This window comes from Bombyx mandarina, chromosome 03 (genome assembly GCF_030267445.1).
Source record: "Bombyx mandarina strain Sakado chromosome 03, ASM3026744v2".
Taxonomy (NCBI): Eukaryota; Metazoa; Arthropoda; class Insecta; order Lepidoptera; family Bombycidae; genus Bombyx; species Bombyx mandarina.
The window spans coordinates 7,629,968-7,653,093 of NC_143210.1; the positions used below are offsets into that span (position 1 = coordinate 7,629,968).

Below are 23,126 nucleotides of genomic sequence, written 5' to 3' on the forward strand. Positions count from 1 at the left end.
ACTATAGAGTTCATTTGAATTTCACCCTTTGATATATCGATGGCGTGCCAGCTTAATTTTTTTTTTCGTAATTTCGTACGTTTCTACCAATAGTTTTGCTAAACTTCAAGCAATATAACTGTAGGTAATTTACGAACAGACAGGCTGAATGAAATTAAAATAGGTTTCATATAGTAATCAGTACGAATTTTTCATTTATGTGTGTATCTATATATTAATACGTGAAGCAAAAACTTTGTATCCCTTTTTACGAAAATTGCGCGGACGGAGGAGTATGAAATTTTCCACACTTATAGAGAATATAGAGAAGAAGTACACAATGCTAATATTTTTTTTAAATAATGCATAAAAGATACATTAAATCAGTAAAGAAAACATTACACACACTACATACTACATACCATGTATTTGACGCACACACGCATGCATACGAGGGCGGCACTGAAAATTTCGGGAATTAACGAAGTGACACAACATTACTATTTAAAAATGTATTTATTGCTTTTCGAAGTATTCTCCGCAAAATTTGACACATTTTTCCATACGATGCAACCAATCATTGAAGCACCCATTCCATTCGGAAGTTGGGGTCTCCAAAATGGCCGTTTTGTAGGCGTCCACAGCTTCTTCAGGTGATGAAAATCTCTGTCCACGCAATTTATTCTTTATTTTAGGAAAGTATAGAAATCATTAGGGCTTAGGTCGGGGCTGTACGGCGGATGGTCTAATAATTCTATGTTTTCTTGCTCTAAAAACTCTTTTGTTCTGTGCGCGGTGTGAGAACTCGCATTGTCGTGATGGAGGAAGATGCGGCGGTTGCAGTTCTCTTTACGGAGTTCAGAAACGACCTGTGGCAAACAAATGCTAGCATACCATTCTGCATTAACCGTTCTTTGTCCCTCAAGAGGAATAGTCGTAACATGGCCGGTTTTGGAGACAAACGTGGCCACCATTTTTTTGCAACGCTCCGTGAACGAACAATTTTTGTTGGCTTTAACTCATTTTCGAACACCCAAACTCGTGACTGGTTTTTTGTTTCGGGTTCGTACGCGTATATCCAGGATTCGTCACCTGATACAATGTTGTATACAGCATTTGAGGATCCTGCGTGGAATCTTTCGAGAGTTCTGACGTACCAAGTAACGCGAGCCGCTTTTTGCTCTTCACAGAGCGAATGCGGTATCCATCGGGAAAACAACTTTTTTACACCTAATTTTTCATGCAAGATTATTTGTATTTGACTCATGTCAATGTCTAAAGTTGCCTGAATTTCGCGGTATGTCACATGTCGATCTTCCTCAATCAGCTTACGCACAGCATCAACGTTTTCTTGGGTGACTGCAGTTTTTGGACGACCTTGACGGGGATCATCATTGAGCTTGACACGTCCACGTTGAAACTCAGCAAACCAGCGATAAATTGTGGTTTTGGATGGGGCTTCATCACCAAATGCAGAAATCATCCGGTCAACACACTGTTTTTGTGTTAAACCACTTCGAAAGTCATAATAAATCTTCGCTCTTGAATTTTCTCGAGTCAATTCCATTTTCTCAACGACTAAACAAGTTTGACAAAACCTCGTGACAAGACCGAGAATCTTTTTTTAAATAAATAAATGGTATTCGATTTTTAAAACCAAGGAGTATTAAATTAAAAAGATTTTAATATGACAGGAACAGTGGAAATATTCAATTCCCGATACTTTTAGTGCAGCCTAGTAGGTACTATTTATTGTCAAACTTTTGTTCTTGACGTGTGTTGTCAAATTGAGAATAGATTAAATATTGTTTGTCTTTGTTAATATTTTTTATAGTGTAGTCTTGGCGAAATTTGTATAAAATACAATCATAATAGTGTACAAACTTACAATTTCTATTAATTATAGTCGAATTTCGACTATTGCGGGACCTCTAGTTATATAAAAATATGCAAAGAATTTGAGTCACAAATGAAATTAGTTTAATAAAAGTCATAAAACATTTTACTTGCGGCGCACACCTGCTACGTGACTTCATTTATTAATTTCAAGCTAAAGAATTTGAAGTGACTAACGAGGGAGTTCCTTTCAGATTTCTCAAACTGAATTACACTTACTTTGAGTTTCGGAGTCCGTTGAAGTTTCGCTTCCAGAATTATTTTTATGTGGTAAACAACAACAAAACATTTTAGTTTTAGTTACGGCTTCACTCTGTAGACAACCAGCTACTGTTCGATTTACAATAAATTAACGAACAATCAATATGACATTAGAATTCGAGGCACGTTTTTAGATAAAGAATACCATCTAACGTCATAGATGCATTCATACTCAGTTCATTGAGCTGTGATGTTAAATTTTAACATTTAAACCGTAATAAAGTTTGTACCAATAAATCGATTGAATTTTCTGTCCAAATAGAATCGTCTGTATCTATAAATAGTATATAAAGTAATACTCTTTAGTAGTGATAGGATTTCTAGTGAGTCCGCACGGGTACCACCACCCCACCTATTTCTGCCGTGAAGCAGTAATGTGTTTAGATTTGAAGGGTGGGATAGCCGTTGTAATTATACTGAGACCTTAGAACTTATATCTCAAGGTGGATGGCGAATTTACGCTGTAGATGTCTATGGGCTCCAGTAACCACTTAACACCACATGGGCTGTGATTTCGTCCACCCATCTAAGCAACAAAAAAATAATAATAATATTTCTTTACAAATTATTTTCGTGAAATCGATAAAGAAAACCCTTTTTTCTACAGTTTTCTAAAAGTTATCAAACAGTCAATATGTTTATATATATCACGCAACTATGTTCAAAAGGAAATCAAGGTTAAATTACAAAGTTAGTTTTCGGGTTTCTTTTGTATTGCCTTCGATTGCTTTCTTTGAATTTTTTTATAATGTTAACCAAATTATATATTTTCGATTTGAAGGGTCCGATAAAAATATAAATGTTTATAAAGAAAATAAACACTTTCTTCGCGTGCATCAAAACATTTAGCGAATTAAAACAACAGCTACGCTTTTTTCAAATCTTGTTCTGAGAAAAATATTTATGGTTTCAGACCGATCGAAATATTGTTTTCTTTAATATTTAGACCGCGTTGACAAGGAGCGCCCACGCGGATTGTATCCGTAATATAAATGAAATTAATTATTTTCAAATTGAATCTCAGCTTCTGGAATATTTTGATACGCATTCAAAATTAAACGGAAACTAGGAAAACCGTGTTAATGCGTGCAATTAATTTTGAGTTAAGAACGGATAATATAGATAAATTAAATATGCCCTTTATTACTTTATAAGTATCTAACTGACAACGATATAGTATATTTAATATTTTTATAGTTTATTATTAGTAAAATTATATACGGTTCTAGCTTCGTTTGATTCAATCATTTAAACAATAAACATTTTCTTATATGTAGTTAAACTTTAATATTAGTATTACAGGATGTTTTAACAATATGTCTGCCTGGGATTTCGCACGGTTTAAAATTTACTGATACTTTTTATTTGTCGAACTATTTAAATATGTCAAACGGTGAGTGAAGCCTAAATCTATATCAGTATGTCAAAAGTATTTTTTTTCTTTTTCTTTTTTTTATTACTTACATGGGTAGACGAGCTCGCAGTTAAGTGGTTACTGGAGCCCATAGACATCTACAACGTAAATGCGCCACCCACCTTGAGACATAAGTTCTAAGGTCTCAGTATAATTACAACGGCTATCCCACCCTTCAAACCGAAACGCATTACTGCTTCACGGCAGAAATAGGTAGATTGGTGGTACCTACCCGTGGGGACTCACAAGAGGTCCTACCACCAGAAGTATTAGTAAAATTATATCCGGTTCTAGCTTCGTTTGATTCAATCATTTAAACAATAAACATTTTCTTATAATATGTAGTTAAACTTTAATATTAGTATTAAAGAAAGTTTTAACGATATACCTGCCTACGATTTCGCACGGTTTAAAATTTACTGGTACTTTTTATTTGTCAACCAATCTATATATTAATACGTGAAGCAAAAACTTTGTATCCCTTTTTACGAAAATTGCGCGGACGGAGGAGTATGAAATTTTCTACACTTATAGAGAATATAGAGAATAAGTGCACAGTTTTTTAAAAATAATGCATAAAAGATACATTAAATCAATAAAGAAAACATTACACACACTACATACCATGTATTTGACGCACACACGCACGCATACTATTTATTGTCAAACTTTTGTTCTTGACGTCTGTGGTGAAATTAAGAATAGATTAAATATTGTTTCTTTATTAATATTTTTTTATAGTGTAGCCTTGGCGAAATTTGTGATTATAGAAGTATAAAATACAATCATAATAGTGTACAAATTTACAATTCCAATTAATTATAGTCGAATTTCGACTACTGCGGGACCTCTAGTTTAAATATATTATGTCAAACGGTAAGTTAAGTCTAAATATACCTCAGTATGTCAAAAGTTAAGGGTAATCCTAAATATATCGCAATACATCATTGAAAACTACATTCGAATTTGTTCAGAAGTGGAGTTGAGCGTACACAAAGACACATACATACATATATATTAATACGTGAAGCAAAAACTTTGTATCCCTTTTTTACGAAAATTGCGCGGACGGAGGAGTATGAAATTTCCCACACTTATAGAGAATATAGAGAAGGGTTGCACAATGCTAATATTTTTTTAAAGTAATGCATAAAAGATACATTAAATCAATAAAGAAAACATTACACGCACTGACATCTGTTTGACACACATACACACATGTATATATACTCTTTGTTTATTGTCCAACTTTAGTTAATGCTTAAAGTCTGTGGACAAATTGAAAATAGGTTAATATTGTTTATCTTTAATATTATTCGTCTATAGTGTAGTCTTGGCGAAATCTGTGATTATAGAAGTATAATAAATAGTCTTTGACAATACAACCATAATAATGTTCAAACTTATGATTTCAATTAATTATAGTAGAATTTCGACTACTGCGGGACCACTAGTACATATTATTATGAATATTTTACTAACCAATTTCATTATGACTAAATTATTTAGCGAAAATTAAATAAGCCATGGAACCGTATTTACCTTTTAACACTCTACTTTTATTATGATAACGCTCATACAGAATCCGTATTAATCCTCTGGGTCTGGGTCGTAATACACTCGTTGCGAACGAGGAAAAGGTGTTACCTTCTCGCACTTGTTTTAGTAATACGTTAATACCGCATATAAATTACAATTTTACAGTGAAAATTACCTTTGGGAAAATATGTTTAAAAAAATATGTAATAACACACCTAGTGATTACAATGAGTTTTACGGCAGCGTTGCTGCAATATGGATTTTTGAATTCACACAGTAAATACTCACGTGCTTTTAGTGTATTTTTTTAACATCTATTCATTGATTAATATTGCTTGTGTTAATTCTTAAGTAAATTTGAACAGTGTTCTAGACCGATAGTCAGAACCAGGAAATATGTATGAGGCCGATAGTCAGAACCAGGAAATATCTATGAGGAGTAGTTTAATATAGAGCCTAACCTGCAGTTTCGGGATAGGGCGGTCGATGCCTCTGTCTCCCATTCCACCAGCAACCACAACAAGGCATTCGGCCGCTTCAATACAAACAAATTAAATGCATGATCACTCCGTTTATAAGTCACGAAATTTTACAAAACACATTCCTTTGAAATCGCCATGTTTCTGTCGATCACGTGCTTATTTATATTTCCATAATAAACATTGTATTGTCAATAATTATACGCAAAATTACGTATTTTCAGCGCGTGAAATTTATTTCAGTCAGCCTTCGTTCAATTATTTAATTTTTAACTAAAGTTTTATTGCGAAACGTCTTTGCACTTAAATTAAAAAAGAAATCGAATAACAATCGTCATTGTTATGCAGGCAGGAGACTTGGCACGCGCCCGCCCTCAACCGCGCTCTCCGCTCAACTGCGCCTGAATATGAATGAATCTGCTGAAGGTTCCACATTTTCCATGTACGAAAAAAGGTTTACCTCAATAAGAGTAGGTACTTTAAATTGAAAAGAACCGCAATGATTATCTACTTAGAGTAGGATCTAAATTAAATATGTACTCAAAGATTTATTAGTAACCTCCATGATGAAGGTTTTTTTAAATACGTAATTAGAGCGCTGTACGCTACGTAAAGCTCTTGGGTATTCTTGTTTTGAAGCAGCATTATTTCTTCATTCATTCTTGTTTTGTAAGATAAACTTTTGATAAAAAAAAATCGCAAATTTTCTTAATATTCTCTACATCCCTAATAGAGATTAAAAATAACATACGTTTTTCAATTAGAAGAATAAGAAGTCGTTTTCATTACTCGGCTACTTCGCTTCTTTATGATTATAGCATTACATTCATTACATGTAAATAAAATAACTGCTTGAAAGGATAATCTAGATAATTAAGCATCTTCATTATAAAGTCAAACTGTTCTCGCAGTAATCAATTAAATCGATTAAAGTTTGTAGATAATTTAAGCCATAATAACATGGCAAGCAATGAAGTGAGCTTATGAATATTGGCAAAAGTATTTAACATTAGGCGGCAAACTCCACTCTCCGGTAACTCTCGTTAGATTTTATAACGAAATTATAAAATAGAGTTTTAATTTAGGTTATTCAATAATGTCGTCCTTATTTAGAAAGATGACGTCTGATGGCTATAGCCATACGTATACGCGTACTAAACTCTCCTGAATATTGTATTATCTGTGTAAATTAAGACTACACAAGATAATTCTCGAATATCGATTATATTTACCGAATACAAACATTTGACAAACACGACACCTGAATTTAATAATAATTTAGATCGAGCTTCCCTTTAGTTCCGTTTGATCAATTAATTCGAAAACAGTCTAATCAGTGAACGATCAATTAATAATCTCTCGTTACTGTTGCCGATATAATTACACGCACAATATTGAGCGATAGGATTGAGAATTAATGGTAGGTATATATTGTTTAAATTTAGAATAAAATTAACATTCTACTTTCCAGAACTGTAGTAGAAAAACTCATTAATGAGATACTTCATCACGTTATTGAAATTATTATGTAAGATATTAGAAATGTACATATATATGTTTAAATTTTTATTACTTAATAACGAAAAAATAACTTTGCGAATTTGAATGAAATATATTTTATAACCTGGATTAACACATTGGAGACTTATATTCTGATTAAATAAGAACAAGGATTTCTGATTCATGATTTTACGTCTTAACGGAACTAAAAATCCACTGGTAGTTTATGGACCGAGAATAATACAAGTAAATATTTATCCCAGAAAATGCAACGACTTTCATTATTTGTAAAAAATATCATATTTACCCAAATAAAACCGCAGACCATGTCTAGTACTGAATAAAAGATTTTTTTTAACTATAGTTAGGTAAGCCTTTTTTATACATTTTTCATAATGTTACTGCCTCACAAATCATATGATTTCTTGCATAAAATAATGATACAAACAGTAACTCCAATCTCATAACATAAGACCGAATCTGTTACTTAAACGTTTATAACTAGACTGATTTAATATAGCAGAGACAAAAAGCCACAATTAAATAAAGGTCCATGTCTAGACTTATATTTTGTGTTCACAAAAATGTTCTAGTGACCTTTGTGGCTAACACGCTACAACGAAATCTCGTTTCAAATAAATGAATCTTACGAATGGTTCTACATGAGTTTATAGCTTATAGAGATGGTAGTGACTCAAATGAGATAAAACTAGTTTTTTTTTTTTTTTATAAAGCCATCTTGTTTTGTGCTTAAAGCGGTTAGTTGCCCTCAATTAAGAAAAATAGTATTATTATTCGCCAATAGATGTCGGAAAGAGTTGATTATTGAAAACACGAATAAAACAAAATTTTCTGAAAATAAATCGTAGCTAGATCGATTTATCGCCCCCGAAATCCCTTGTATATTAAATTTTATGAAAATCGTTGGAGCCGTTTCCGAGATTCAGATTATATACATATATATTAATATAAAAGAATTGCTCGTTTAAAAGTATAAGATAAGATAAAATTAGAAGTTGCTCTAATATATCCGTTTCTAATGTATTTGTGATAATCATTCTCATTTTCTATGAAATCTTTAGTAATCATCTTAGAAGGTAAACAAGCGTTGAATATTAACAAGTTGTTTACAAAACTTACCGGTCGCCGAGCTACTATTGATTAGGCTCTTCGGTCCATCTTCTTGAGTTTTTGAATTACCGAGGGAATTCGATTGGGAATATATTTTTGTGAACGGAGACGTCGGTAAAGACATGGGAGAGGACGCTTTTAAGGGAGACGTGGGTGTACCTAAGTTGGACGGTAAAGACAAGTTCGAATCGGACGTAACAAACGAATTTGTTTTAAACGAATCAATATCTGAAGTTTCAGGCGTGCACAGTACTGTAGGAAGGGATATTTTAAGTGAATTACTTCTTGTTGACGTCGCTTCTTCGATTTCCGGCGGGTCCGCCATGTTTTTCTGTGAAAAGAGAAAAATAAACTGTATGTGGAAAGGAATGGAAAAATAACGAAGAATCGACCTTCGAAATCGAATAACAAACGTGTACCGAACATGGATGGATGTATTATTTATTTAGAAGAGAGCCTTTTCAATGTTTGGAAAAAAAGATTTTCTTTATTTGCGAAAACAAGCGGTGGAACTCATAGTACTGGCGAGTACTGGATCCCATAAGCACTATGTTTTTATATTGCTGTAGTTGAAAACCAGAACACATCCCAACCTAGTCTTCAATAGTCACCGGTTTCTTTTGACATCGAGGGTTTGTTACATAATTTCAAAATTTAGGCTGTCAATAATGAATAAATTAATTTGATCATATTTGACCAACTGAAAATGATAGTAAAAGTGGCGAGTTTCTATTATTTCATGTGTATCAATTATCTACAGGTCTAATATCCTTCTACAGGTCTAATATATTCTCTCTTACGAAAAAACCATTCAATATAACCTCAGGGAAGCGAAAACAAAAATTTAAGGTGGAGAAATTGAAAGTGAAAAATTTACATATGTATCCTACCTACCAACTTATAAAATTTCATCATGATTAGAATTTATTATGGTTAGTTAAATTACGAAATTTTGCAGTTTTAGTACGAACCAAAACGAATCCTTTTTACATTTACTAATCGCACGAAGACCGTTAGCTCTCAAATAGGCTAGTTTGATAGATTTATGAGTAAACAGTTTATGTGCTCTCATCGCCACAGTACCAATTTTACTAAATACACCATTAATATTGTCTGTAACGTAACTAGAAAGCTAAAATAAATAAATCTTAAGCGCTGTGTATACGCGCAAGTACCGACTGTAATGTTTTACTGTAATCCAAAGTTTAATTTTGGCACAGTTTTATCGAAGATAATAATATGTGTAGAACACGATAATACTTTAGTTGCATTATTATTTTAAGGAATTATTTAGCGTAAAGTTTTAAGTAATTGTAGGTACGTAGGATCAGAGTCGAAGACACGCATGCCAGACTTAGGACAGCATCAGCCTGGTCAGAGATTCAGTAGAGTGGTATATAAATACATTACATTTTATATCACACCAGCGTGCCAGAGCGAGACGAAGATAGCCACGATGTTCGGTCCGCATGTCCTTGGTTCGTATCGTATCCATTCATCGAGTTGAACAGTCCGCCGCGTAGCTAACTGTGACATAGGCGTTGTCGCGAGCTAACTAGCGTCGAACGCCGCGTTTTTATAACTTTATAACCAGTTCTATTGAAACTATTCTATTCATTTATCTAATTTATGACGATTACCTGCGTACAACGCGAAATTTCTCTCGGAAGACCTTGATCTAAGTTTAAACATGAGTACTACAGAGATAACAAATAAACAATTGCCGCTAAAACTCAGAGTGTTGCACAGAGTAAGATTAGCTATCGCCGTCATGGTTAGATTCTTCTTTAATTTATATTATGGAAACGAAGGAGAGAAGATTCCACCGATAACTGATCATATCCTGAAGGAGCCTGCGGTGGATGTTGCGAAAAAAATAAGGAATAAAGAGGTTCGTAGAATAGATCATTCAAGTTTAGAACAAATAATAAAATGACAAATCTCGAAAATTTTATTTTTACATAGACGTCATAATTACACACGTCGATACTTACGTTGATAAAATTGTGATGATGCGCTACACAAAAAACACTTATGACTTGTTACGTTAATTCTCAAACCATACAGACGGTTAATGAAACTAGTTTTAATAGATTCACAACCTTTAGGTCTTCTCTTCAGAGTCTGAGGAAGCGAAATGGAAATTACGTGTGATAAGAATAGCTCATTTACTCAGTGACATAAAACGGATTGAAATGACTCACGCCAACTTGTGTTTTTATTAAACTTATTGCCTTGACGGGTGAACGAGCTTATGTCTCGCTCGGTGTTAAGTGGCTATCGGAGCCCATACAAATCATACAACGGCTCTGTAAGCTGTTACACTTTATGAAGCGCCACGCATGACTTCTTAGCGGCAGAAATATACACGAGTAAGTTTCACCATCTCGCCTATTACTGCCGCGGAGAAGCCATTCAGTTGTAACAGTAATAAAGTTACACTAAATTTATAATAACAATGAAATCGTGAATTAGCTGACTTAGAGACTCCATGTTAGGTACCAAAGTAAAATTAAATTTAAAGTTGATTATTACCATAAAGCATTTTCGCAAAATAATGTAATCTGTGAAAATGTAGATTAGATAGAGACGAAAGCGCAGAATGTTGATAATAATTATTATAGTAAACCGTATAACCTACCTATGTTTGTTGCTATGCAAACATAGGTTACGGTTCGGAGGGTGATTCAGCTATATGTATGAAGATACTTATGTAAAAATGTATCTAATACCTCGACCTCACATTTCAAGATGGTTGACGACAGGCATATTATGAAGTTTATGGGGGGTTAGAAATATGGGGTCAGTTGAGTACTTAACGCAATTGCTCTAGCTTAATAAAACATGTTAAAAACCACATTAGAATTCTAAATCATAAACATATTTTTTTTTGCACCAGATGGGGTGCAGTGTGCATTTATAACGCACTATTAATAGCGGTATGTTTGTTTGTATGGAACGGAATCTTTGCACGTCACATTCATCGGCTTCAAGATGTCCGATTAACTTGAAAATGTGCACACGCATCAAGGATAATACGATAAGAGAACAATAAATTTATAACAGCGCTCCATTAACTTGACCAGTATCAACAGGGTAAAAAATGATGAAATTATAATATGTTAGTTCGGTTTGCTAGTTAAGCGTGTTTTTAAGTTTTTAAACTTAAAAAAAAGTCTTAAGAAGTCTTAAGAACAAGACTTAAGAAGTTTTTAAACTTAAAAACATCGATTCAATCTAGTAGGTATGAACATAAATTTATAAGATAATTCAAGAAAGGGGCCCGCGGGTAGTTAGTTCACAGTAGCTAATACTCGTTGTATTAACGAATAATAACCAACATCTGTTTTTGTAGGCAAAATCACTAATGATGTAATTAATTGGTTGTTATCTTAATATTGCATTATGATCGAATGTACCTACACACATAATTAATTATAAATATTAACCTGTCGTTAATGGCGTTCGGTTATCGTTGTTCCAATTCAGTTCAAACATTATAAAGTGATTTTGGCACTTCAGTAATCGTTAATGACATGTCCATTGTTGGACCATCAAGACAGCAAAGGTAGCATAAGTTAAAAATAAATGTTGTACAAAATGTATTGTACCTAACCGTTTCTGAAAGCACAGCACATTTAAAGAATCCCGTCACGCCTGCATTGCATTCTTTTTCCTTAGAAGTGTGAACGAATTCATGGCCCACCAGGTGTTAAGTTACCGAAGCCCATAGAAAAATAAAATAAATAAATAAATAAATATTTACTAACAATCACGCCACGTTAACTGGTCCCGTGATAAGTTCGTAAAGAACTTGTGTTACAGGTACCAGGTAACGGATATAAATGTAAGATTTTTATTATACACATACATATATTTAATATACATCCATAACCCTGAAAAGACATTTATATTTATCATACAAATATCTTCCCTTGGCGGGATTCGAACCCGCGACCCCCTTGTGTAGTGACCATGTCACTTACCACTACACCAGACGGCCGTTAAAAAAATAATAGAAATAAAAATAAATAGAAAAAACAACATTAACGCTGTCACCCGCCTTGCGACAAATTCCTAAGTCTCAGTCCTTCGTCTGCGCCACCCTTCAAACCGGAACGCATTTCTGCTTCGCGGCAGAAATAGTTGGAATAGTGGTGGTGGTATCCGTGTGGACTCACAAAACGCCCTTACACCCGAAAAATTAAGAACGTTTCACAATTAGAATTGACTGAATTACTGCTACCGCAATGACGAATGTACGCCGTATACTCGTAAGCTGCCAATAGTTTACATCGCGCGTATAATATGAACAAGGCTTTTTTTTTATTGCTTAGATGGGTGGACGAGCTCACAGCCCACCTGGTGTTAAGTGGTTACTGGAGCCCATAGACATCTACGACGTAAATGCGCCATCCACCTTGAGATATAAGTCCTAAGGTCTCAGTATAGTTACGACGGCTACCCCACCCTTCAAACCGAAACGCATTACTGCTTCACGGCAGAAACAGGCAGGGTGGTGGTACCTACCCGTGCGGACTCACAAGAGGTCCTACCACCAGTAATTACGCAAATTATAATTTTGCGGTTTTCATTTTTATTACACGTTATGTTATTCCTTCACCGTGGCAGTCAATCGTGAACATTTGTTGAGTACGTATTTCATTAGAAAAATTGGTACATGCCTGCGGGATTCGAACACCGGTGCATCGCTAAGCACGAATGCACCGGACGTCTTATCCTTTAGGCCACGACGACTTCGTAAAATGTGTAGGTACACAAAAAATGAATAATATGTTATTTAAATAAGTAAGTTGTATCAGCTTCATGTAAACTAATTTTGAATTTGATTGAGTATTGTGGATAGCCATCCCTTATCATAAGCCCGCACTGGACAAATATTTGTTATCAGATCAATTTTTTTAATAAAGCGACTTATTTCATTGCGTCGGCGAGTCCCAACTCATATTAAGTAGTCACCGAAACTCATAGATATCACAACGTGAATGTCGCCCCCCACCTTAAATCTTAAAGTTTGCGTAAATTACAATTTTTGCGGGCTCGATTTTTATTACACGATGTTATTTCTTCATCGTGGAAGTCAATCGTGAACATGAGTTGTAGATACGTATTTTATTAGGAAAATTAGTAACTGTCTGCCTGAACATGAACACCGGCTTAATCTCATCGTTTGATAACTAGTACACTGGATGTCTCATCCTTTAAGCCACCGCGACTTCCTATACTACCATGAAGTTTAGTGTGTGTAATACGTAGAGAATTCATTTATTTTTCATTTATTATTCATTTACTAAAAAAGCGTGTGGTGCGCGGTGTCATTAGTTTAAATATTTGATTGAAAGATATAAGTAGAAGTCTTATCATTTTGATAATATGTATCTTAAAAAGCATCTCAGCCTAAAGAAGGCGCTCAAACGAATTTGTTGTTTTGACTGCCGAAAGTAAATAAAGAGTCTAAATGTTTAAAATATTGAACTGTCGTCGGTCCTTGACAAGTATGGCAAATTTCGAGTTAATCCGACGTTTTGAAGGGGTTCAAAATCATTTTCAAATACTTCTTTATATACTGAAGTCGTCGTGGCCTAAAGGATAAGACGTCCGGTGCACTCGTATCTAGCGATGCAACGGTGTTCGAATCCCGCAAGCGGGTACCAATTTTTCTAATGAAATACGTACTTAACAAATGTTCACGACTGACTTCCACGATGAAGGAATAATATCGTTTAATAAAAATCAAATCCGTAAAATTATAATTTGCGTCATTACTGGTGGTAGGACCTCTTGTGAGTCCGCATGGGTAGGTACCACCACCCTGCCTATTTCGGCCGTGAAGCAGCGATGCGTTTCGGTTTGGCAGCCGTTGTAACTATACTGTACCTGTAACTGTACTAACTGTCTCTTAGACTAACTACAGTACTCAGACTACTAGAGTCTGAGACCTTAGAACTTTTATCTCAAGGTGGGTGGCGCATTTATGTTGTAGATGTCTATGGGCTCCAGTGACCACTTGACACTAGGTGGACTGTGAGCTCGTTCACCCATTTAAGCAATAAAAAAAAACTAACATAGGTAAATACTAACATACGTATGAAGCTAATAAAAGCGTATTAATTAAACCTGGGGGTATTTAAAATAAAATTAAAACATGTTCGGAATTCATTCCGACTCCCATGACTCAAGAACATACTTTATCAATAGCTTAATAAAAAAGTAGGGCAGGACGTTAAAGCAAAATACAGTAATACGATTATTCTAATGTCATCGGTCCTCGATACTTTTGCATTTGGAGTTTCTGATAACTACGTTAAAAGATTCCGTTACATGGGCCAAGCTTATTAAAGCATGTTAAAAACGGAATATCTTTATAGGTACTCGTACGCTGTGCCGTATTAAGCGAGAATGAAGTTATTAAGTGAACTGAAGTTTTAAAGTATCTCGGTGGGCAAGACAAACTTAATATTGACTCAAATTGACCGGCCAATTACAGAGACTAAATGGATATACAATGTCAATTGAATGAAACGATAGCAACGCTAAAGTCGTCCCACACACAATCTATCTATCCTTTAGTTCATTCTAATGTAATTCAGACTTCGTACTTACGTATTAAGTTGAACAGAGGGAAAGCAAGCATATTGAGCTGACCGAAGACTTGGTATCCATTTAACACGAAACGGAAAATCTACTTTAAATTATACAGTTACTGGTGGTAGGACCTCTTGTGAGTCCGCGCGGGTAGGTACCACCGCCGTGCCTATTTCTGCCGTGAAGCAGTAATGCGTTTCGGTCTGAAGGGTAGGGCAGCCGTTGTAACTATACTGAGATCTTAGAACTTATATCTCAAGATGGGTGGCGCATTTACGTTGTAGATGTCTATGGGCTCCAGTAACCACTTAACACCAGGTGGGCTGTGAACTCGTCCATCCATCTAAGCAATAAAAAAAAAATACAGACAAAAATAGCATTCTTCTAAGGAGTTCTTGTCTTATACTGATACTTTTAAATTAAATTTATAATAATTTTGATAAATCTATGCACTGTGATTCATATAGTATGGACAAAACAAACACCTATGTAAAGTTGACTCGACTCGCCTCTTATTATTTATAATTTACTGGTTTTCCGCTAGTAGCACCGCCCGCGTTGACTACACTTAGAATAGGTACGAAAACAATTTTTTTTGTCATAGTTCTGTCAAAATATTCACAAATTTTACACAAACCATTCTTAATTATCGAAATCGGCTGAGTGGCTTAGAATAAGTAATAGATTGAAAGAGGCAGCGACTTTATTTCGTACTATTTAGAGATTGAATACATTTATGTTTTTTCCAGATTTCAAGTGTTGAAGTATTGGAAGCATGTATAAGGAGAATCAAGGACGTTAATTCAGCACTCAATTGCTTTGTTGAGGATCGCTTTGAGTTGGCATTCAAAGAAGCCAAAGATGCAGATGCTCTTATACTGAGTGGTACCAAAACTGTTGAACAATTAGAGAAGGAAAAACCATTCCTTGGGGTACCTTTCACGACTAAAGACTGTATAGCTGTTAAAGGTGAATGGTATTTTTTTTATTAGCCTAATTAGTTCCACGATTAACTTGTGGTGAAGTTAACTTGTTTTATTAGATTAAACATGAACAAACATTATACCTATTATTCTTTTCACTGAATTGTAATTTATAACGGTATCGTGGTCATGAGCGGGTTACCTTGTAGACGTCATAGAATCAAAATAACCATTTCAAGGAGTAGATAAAGAAATATTGATACAAGTGTTAAAATGCACGTAATAATTATAATTTTGCGCTTGCAGGTCTACATCATACTTCTGGTGTTGTTTTACGCAAAGATATTGTAGCAGAAGATGATGCTGACGTCATTAAACTTCTTCGTGATAAGGGAGCCATTATAATTGGCCTCACGAATGTACCTGAAATTTGCATGTGGTTTGTTCCTTTTGATATAAATAAAAGTTTAAAGAGTTGTAAGGAAATAGTCTTTTTTCTCACATTAAAAATATTCCAAAAAAATGTTATAGGCCAACAATTTATGTTTATAATTCGCGATAAGAACGTTATGACTACCGTCTCGTTTTTGTGCAAGGTGGGAGACACATAATCACATCTACGGAAGAACAAATAATCCCTACAATACGACAAGGATTGTGGGAGGCTCTTCAGGTGGAGAGGGAAGCCTACAGGGTGCTGCTGGAAGTATATTTGGAATAGGTATTATTTTCAATCTATATTCTTTAAAATTTCTTAAATAGAAATATAGTCATAGCGCGTCTTAATAGGATTATAAGTTTATATCAACTTCACTATTGAAGATTAAAGTAATCACTTTTGTTCGGAAAATACATTAACTGTTTAAAATAAAGTAATATGCATTAGGTAATTTCGCCTCAAATAAAGCAAGCGTTTATTTCATTATCTATGCGTATGTGTGGGCGGATAATGTAATGTGTATAATTTCTAAAATGGGGTTATTTGTTTCAGGTTCTGACATAGGAGGATCTATTCGGATGCCTGCGTTTTTTAATGGAATCTTCGGTCACAAGCCTTCTCGAAATATAGTCTCAAATTCCGGACAATATCCCATACCTGAAACAGATCTACTGCATTCGTTTCTAGGCAAGATATTCCCATAATAATAATAATAAAACTGTTTGCCTGACAGGTCTTTCGGATAAGCTCTGATCCACCCAATAATGAGTAAAAATCGTCACATTTTCGTTTTCGAGGCGAGATGTGATACTCAGTAGTGCGGGATTCACTACGTACTAATTAGGAAATTAAATTGAACATTTCAATTATAACCTACACGTTTGTTGTTCAATCATCGTGGAAATTTTAACGTAAACAGATTTTGAATCACGATAAAGTAAGCGAGTAAGCGGCTTCGTAGGTCATAGATTTTTTTTTAATGTTTTATCATTTCTTAATATGAGCCGAACAGTTATTATCATCTGTATAACATACGTCTTTTACTGTTTTAGGTATTGGGCCTATGACTAGACATGCCAAAGACCTGAAGCCTCTACTTCAAATAATATCTGGAGAAAATGCAAGCAAATTAAAACTAGATGAACACGTCGACATAAAGAAGTTAAAAATTTTCTATCAAATTGACAGCGAATCTCCTATGACAGATCCTGTCGATAAGGACATAGTTTCAGTTATGCATAAAGTAGTAGAATATTTCGAAAAGCAGCATAATATAAAAGCGGAAGAAAAGAAAATAGATAAGTTACGAAAATCCATAGCAATATGGTTAACTACAATGAAAACACAGAGAAAATTTGGCGAATTAATCATGAAAAAAGAGAGCGTAGGTCTTATTTTGCTAGAAATGCTTAAAAATATTGTTGGCCTCTCTGGTAACACATTCATCGGCCTGGTTACTGCTCTATTCGATTACACTGGTGTTAAATTTGGAGACGAAAAATACCAACAATATTTAAAACACCGTGAAGATCTAGAAAATGTATTTAAGAATATCCTTGGTGACGATGGAGTTTTCTTGTATCCGTCACATCCAACGACAGCACCGTACCACAACGAACCATTAGTAAAGGCCTTCAACTTTTCATACACCGCAATAATTAATAGCTTAGGGTTGCCAGCGACAACAATACCTTTAGGTTTAGGCAGAGATGGACTACCTATTGGTATGCAAGTTATTGCAAATCATAACAATGACAGATTATGTTTCGCAGTTGCCGAAGAATTAGATAGAGCTTTCGGCGGTTGGATAGAGCCACAAAGATCTTAAGTTTTAAGTTAACGTTATGTTTCTGGAAATGAATAAATAGGTAGGGAATTTTAGGCTATAGGATGACGACGAATGAACCTATCACCTAACTAATTGTAAATGTTTATCATCACTTTGGCATACTAGCAATATCAGGGGGTCACTACTGTTACACCTTGTTTGAAGATGGACACATTATAGCGATCGAGCAGCACTAAGAAGAGTTCAATCAAGAGCCTGTGGAAATAAGAATACGCATTGTGATAAACGCAGTAAGTAGTTCCCGGTAATAGGGATAAACTTTGCTCATGACGAGTTCTGCGATCGTAAACGAGGACAGGATTACCTAATGGTACACTTCGAGCAATACACCCACGATTGCATGAGACGGACAGAATGGTAGGAGTATCGATGCTTGTGGTCTCGAAATTATTATCAGCCTGTATCTCTGCACTACTGTGTAGGCCTCTCCCATAATTCGCTTCAACGAACGGTCCTCCGCTTTTCGAATCCAATCTTTTGCAGCATATCGCTGTAAGTCATCGGCCCATCGCAGGGGGGCATGGGCAGGGGAACGCCCAACGCTGCGACACGTATGTCCGGCCCATTGCCACGTTTCAGCGCTATTTATCATTATTGGTAGCACACAAGCTTTGAAGACTTTTGTCTTTAAATATTGCGGGATTGCTGAGATGAAGATATGACGGAGTATCCCATATACAGCCCAGTCCAACTGTATGCGCCTATCAGCTTCTCGAAGATGACCCTTGCCTAGCAGAACAATTTGTCTAGATATATGTATTCAGACATAGCTTCGAGTGCCGTGGATTCGCCTACTATCGGTCCAAGAATGATATGGTTTTTTGTAACCTTAATTTTGTCCAGATTCATTCCCAGACTAACATGTCTACGTAGATTTAACTTTGGTATAAATAGTAAATTTAGGGATTTGATTTTCTAGACTATGAATTATTTCATTTTTTTAACACATGGTAACATCACCTGATTTAATATGTTTAAACTCAAGACATCATCCTCTAACAAGAGACAATTTCGATTAAATCGAAAAAGTGTTTTTGTGGTTTTCTAGAATTTTTTTCATATTTATTTCATATTTTAATTATAAGCAATACCACAATATACAAGCCATTTAAAAGTGTTTTATTCTAGTGATCTCTTTTAAGTGTTTTCAGTTCAAAAAACCTGGTTAATGGGGTTACCCTTTTGTATCGGTAGCTATCATAAAACACAAGATATTTGACAGATACCTGAATTTCACTAACAATATGTTCAAGATAAGTTTGCATATATGTGTACTAGTTACAAACATTCTTGACTGTCAGTTTAGTGAGCAATTTCACCAGCTCTATGCAAGATGTCATTTACTCTAAAACCCTTTCAGAGACTATGCTGTGTAATTTAATATTTTGCACCTTTATATTAAGTGCAATACCATTGGGTTTGCTCATGTGTAGATGGATGTTTTCCAAAGTGTTGTTATAGATTCAGTAATAAGCCAAAATTATTTTTAGGCAAATTGGAAGCACTTTTCAAATTTATTCACAAAATAATTTCTTTATTTAAATAAGAATTTAGATTAAGAATATTTAGATTTTTAAATAGGAAGCATTTGTGCTTCTAGTTTTGATTACGTTAGCATAATCAAAACTTACAACATCAAAAAATTAAAAAGAACTTTAAATAAAATTAAAATAGGTTAAATGTAAACAACAACAACAAGAAATAATAAATTAGTGAGATAGGTTTTGTATAATTTTTTTGATTTCTTTCCTTTTAGCATTAGGATTAATTTTGGTTAACATATTGCAACTACCCATATTTCTATGGATACAAGAGTATTCAGCAAGCCTCTCTGCATTGATTATTACATGAATTCCACAGTCATAGCCGTTACTTTGCTGAATGCATTCCTTGTCGACAAAGTTAATGGAACCTGCAAAACATTATTCGTTTTTGAAACAATTCACGTACAGAACCAAATAATTTATTTATTTTAATTTTTTTTTAATTACAGTGTCCGTTTTGCATATAATGACACAACTTTGGTATATGTTCATATTTAAAAATTATGGTGCCTTTCAATCATTATGATGTATAATTATTTCTATACCCTCTAAAAGTTATTGTTATATGTGATATATAATTAAACATAAGTTCAATATAATTTTATAGTTTGATTTCAATTTTTTTTTACTTAGAATTTTTGTACAAAATAGCGACAGTCATATAATAAAACTACATTCACAACAGAAAAACTCACCCCCTTTAGCAAGATATGGCATTATATGGCTTGCAAATTCCCAAGCAACATCATGATTTGTTGCTTGTGAAGAATCTAAATGGAAGAAGCAGTTCTCTGGCCTTGAATAAACAAGTAGACTCCAATGGGAGCCACCTGCCATATCTGGAGTATTATTGTCATTCAAGGCAAAGAACACAAACTTCTTCAAGTTCACATCAAGCGGTTCTAGAAAAGTCTTTATTTCCTCTGTTTGAACCATTTTTATACATTGTGTTACCTCTGGAGACACAAATAATAGATCACTCTCTTTACTGAACACAACTTTTTCGAGATATTCAAAGTAAAATGATATTATCGTATCATTCAACCAATGCGGACCTTCCAGTAATTCTATATCAGACCGATGAAGCAATATATCATGAAAACTTAACACAACAGATGCTTTTGCCATTTTTGTATAATTTAGAAATAATTTCGCTTTAATTATTTTCACCCAACTTCTTTTACTTGATCTTGGTTTTAGTCTGGTAGGAAAAGAAACGAAAATATGAAAAAATAAAATCTAACAAAGGTTGTACATATAATTATACTCAATTTATATAAATTACATTTTCTCAAATTTATCATTAAAATATAAGAATACAACTCACCGATTTTATTTGAGGAAGCAGGCATTGGGTAGTTATATTTTTTTAAACTGTTCAGTAACTATTTTCACACCACACTACTTAAAAAATGTGTAAACCCATTACAATGACTTTAAGTGAATGTTTATCAATTATTTCGACATCTACAAGTCAATGCGCCTAGGGACTATTTAGGTATGTCCTAGCAATTTCAATTGCAATATACCAGCATAAACCTAAATTTTATTTTAAATCCAAAAGTAGGTAGATTCCTACCTACCTACCTACCTACATATGTTTCTAAACTTTTGGCTGTCAATGTCAGAAGTCAGTAGTAGTTCTACTTTTCCAAATGGAAAGACCAAAGTATCGTACCATAGAGCCTAATCTTTAATATGTTTTTTTTACGAAAAATGATAATATAAAGTGAAATGAAATGAATTGATGCATTTGGAATATTAATCAACTAGCTCGAAATGAGATGAGATGATATGGGATGCATTTTTTTTTTTATTGCTTAGATGTGTGCACGAGTTCACAGCCCACCTGGTGTTAAGTGGTTACTGGAGCCCATAGACATCTACAACGTAAATGCGCCACACACCTTGAGATATAGTTCTAAGGTCTCAGTATAGTCACAACGGCTGCCCCACCCTTCAAACCGAAACGCATTACTGCTTCACGGCAGAAATAGGCGGGGCGGTTTTACTGAAAATATCAGTAAAATGGTGGTTATTTACTAAGACTATTTCAATGGACTTTTTGGAAGATCTCGAAAAGCTACGTGCAGTGGCTTACATTTTCCTACATTTGTGCACCTTCACAGATATTAAACAGTTAACAAACCATCGTCATTACACATTTAATTCTGAAGAAAAACTAAATAGACAAAATAAAACGATTCATACAGCTTCACTCCTCGCGCTCCCGCCAAAAAGGTACCTACTAAGTAGTTCCATTTTTCCAACTGGAAAAGCAAAGTTATCATACCATATAGCCTAGTATTTTATTTAAATTACTATATGGCCAAGTCAAGCCATTGTGTATCAGTTTGTTTTTTCTTCAATTTTGATTAAGGCCATTGGCATTTAAGCTTAGCTTATCGAATAACCAAATAAGCATGTGAAATTATATAAATATTTTTTGGACCTATAGATTTGGGAGTGGTATGGGATGGATTTAGATCCATAGAAGGGATGGTATGGACATGTGATGAGACGAAATGAAAATGAGGTTGATAAGAGAGTGTTTACTATGAATGTGGCTGGATATAGAGGAAGAAGTAGACCTAAGAAGAAATGGATGGATTGCGTGAAAGACGATATGTGTAAGAAGGGAGTGCGCGAAGAAATGGTATATGATAGAGGAGTATGGAGGAGAAAACATATTGCGCCAACCCCAGGTTACTGGGAGAAAGGAAGGAGAATGATGATGAATGAGGTTTTGGAGTAGTAAAATGAAATTTAAGCGACGTGACTCATCACGTTCAAGCAAAAAAGTTTTTTGTTTATGATTTCGACCAAGCACCGAGCAGAACCACATGCTTTCTATATAATAAGATGTATAATGTTTCCGAATATCTGTTCACATCAAGATGGCGTTATTGTAGCATATTTCCTGAATTTATAAGGAATTAATATTTGAAACACTGCCTTCTGAATGCTTAATTTTTTTTTCTAAGATTCGCAGATAAATTTACCGTTTTTTTTCATTTTCGAGTTTATTTTTTAAGGCCTTATTTTTTAGTGGAGACTTATAACTCAAGTACTTTAGGAGACATATTCTTCTCCCTTCCAACGATCTTATTATCGTTTAGCTCGGACTCTCAAATCGGATATAGTAGAAACTATGCCCCCTCGTAAACCCCTCAAGCCGACTCGCGGCGTACGATGACGACCAAAAGGCAAGACTGCTAGCCTTACACTGCAAATCCAGTGCACCCACAGCACTCGATCGGCGGACCTCGTACATACAGAATTAGTAGACAGTGAGATCGCACGCAGAGCCTCCTTGCCAACCTCGGGTGTTACAACCCGTTACTCCGATGGAAGTTAAAGACCTGATTAAAGGCCTAAGTCCTCGCAAAACTCCCGGTTCCGACAATATATCTAACCGCGCTATCAAACTTTTACCCACCCAACTCATCGTGATGTTGGCATCTGTCCATCTGGCATCTTTCTCGCGATGTGGAAAGAAGCAGCTAGCCTTAAGCTGTTAGGTCTCCCACAAGAGGCGCTCGTGCAGCTGTTAGCAAATACCAGCC

At 34.7% G+C, this 23,126-nt stretch overlaps 3 protein-coding genes across 7 annotated transcripts in view; 1 reads left to right on the forward strand and 2 right to left on the reverse strand.

The window, feature by feature from the left end:
• LOC114251853 (cytochrome b5 reductase 4) overlaps nt 1-21,165 on the reverse strand; it is a 50,709-nt gene extending 29,544 nt beyond the window's left edge. Inside the window, exons 1-2 of one of the 5 annotated variants that reach the window (XM_028186249.2) lie at nt 20,888-21,165; nt 8,209-8,530 (exon numbers count right to left, since the gene is read on the reverse strand). In XM_028186249.2, the coding sequence (XP_028042050.2) occupies nt 8,209-8,524 (316 nt within the window). In that variant the 5' untranslated portion in view covers nt 8,525-8,530; nt 20,888-21,165. Of the gene's footprint in view, nt 1-2,094; nt 2,425-5,550; nt 6,245-8,208; nt 8,531-9,609; nt 9,741-10,193; nt 10,513-20,887 lie in introns of those variants that run through there. The other 4 variants (XM_028186251.2, XM_028186252.2, XM_028186253.2 and 1 more) reach the window with 4 other exon arrangements.
• Nucleotides 9,705-19,666, forward strand: LOC114251854 (fatty-acid amide hydrolase 2-B). The gene is made up of 6 exons (XM_028186254.2): nt 9,705-10,090; nt 15,555-15,774; nt 16,035-16,167; nt 16,325-16,449; nt 16,720-16,854; nt 17,220-19,666. Exons 1-6 carry the CDS (start codon nt 9,890-9,892, stop codon nt 17,993-17,995), a joined length of 1,590 nt encoding a protein of 529 aa, XP_028042055.2. The 5' UTR covers nt 9,705-9,889; the 3' UTR covers nt 17,996-19,666.
• LOC114251850 (sentrin-specific protease 8) lies at nt 18,050-21,029 on the reverse strand. The gene is made up of 3 exons (XM_089740059.1): nt 20,888-21,029; nt 20,256-20,761; nt 18,050-19,928 (listed from the first exon to the last, which is right to left on the reverse strand). Exons 2-3 carry the CDS (start codon nt 20,686-20,688, stop codon nt 19,726-19,728), a joined length of 636 nt encoding a protein of 211 aa, XP_089596185.1. The 5' UTR covers nt 20,689-20,761; nt 20,888-21,029; the 3' UTR covers nt 18,050-19,725.
• Nucleotides 21,166-23,126: the final 1,961 nt, after the last annotated feature.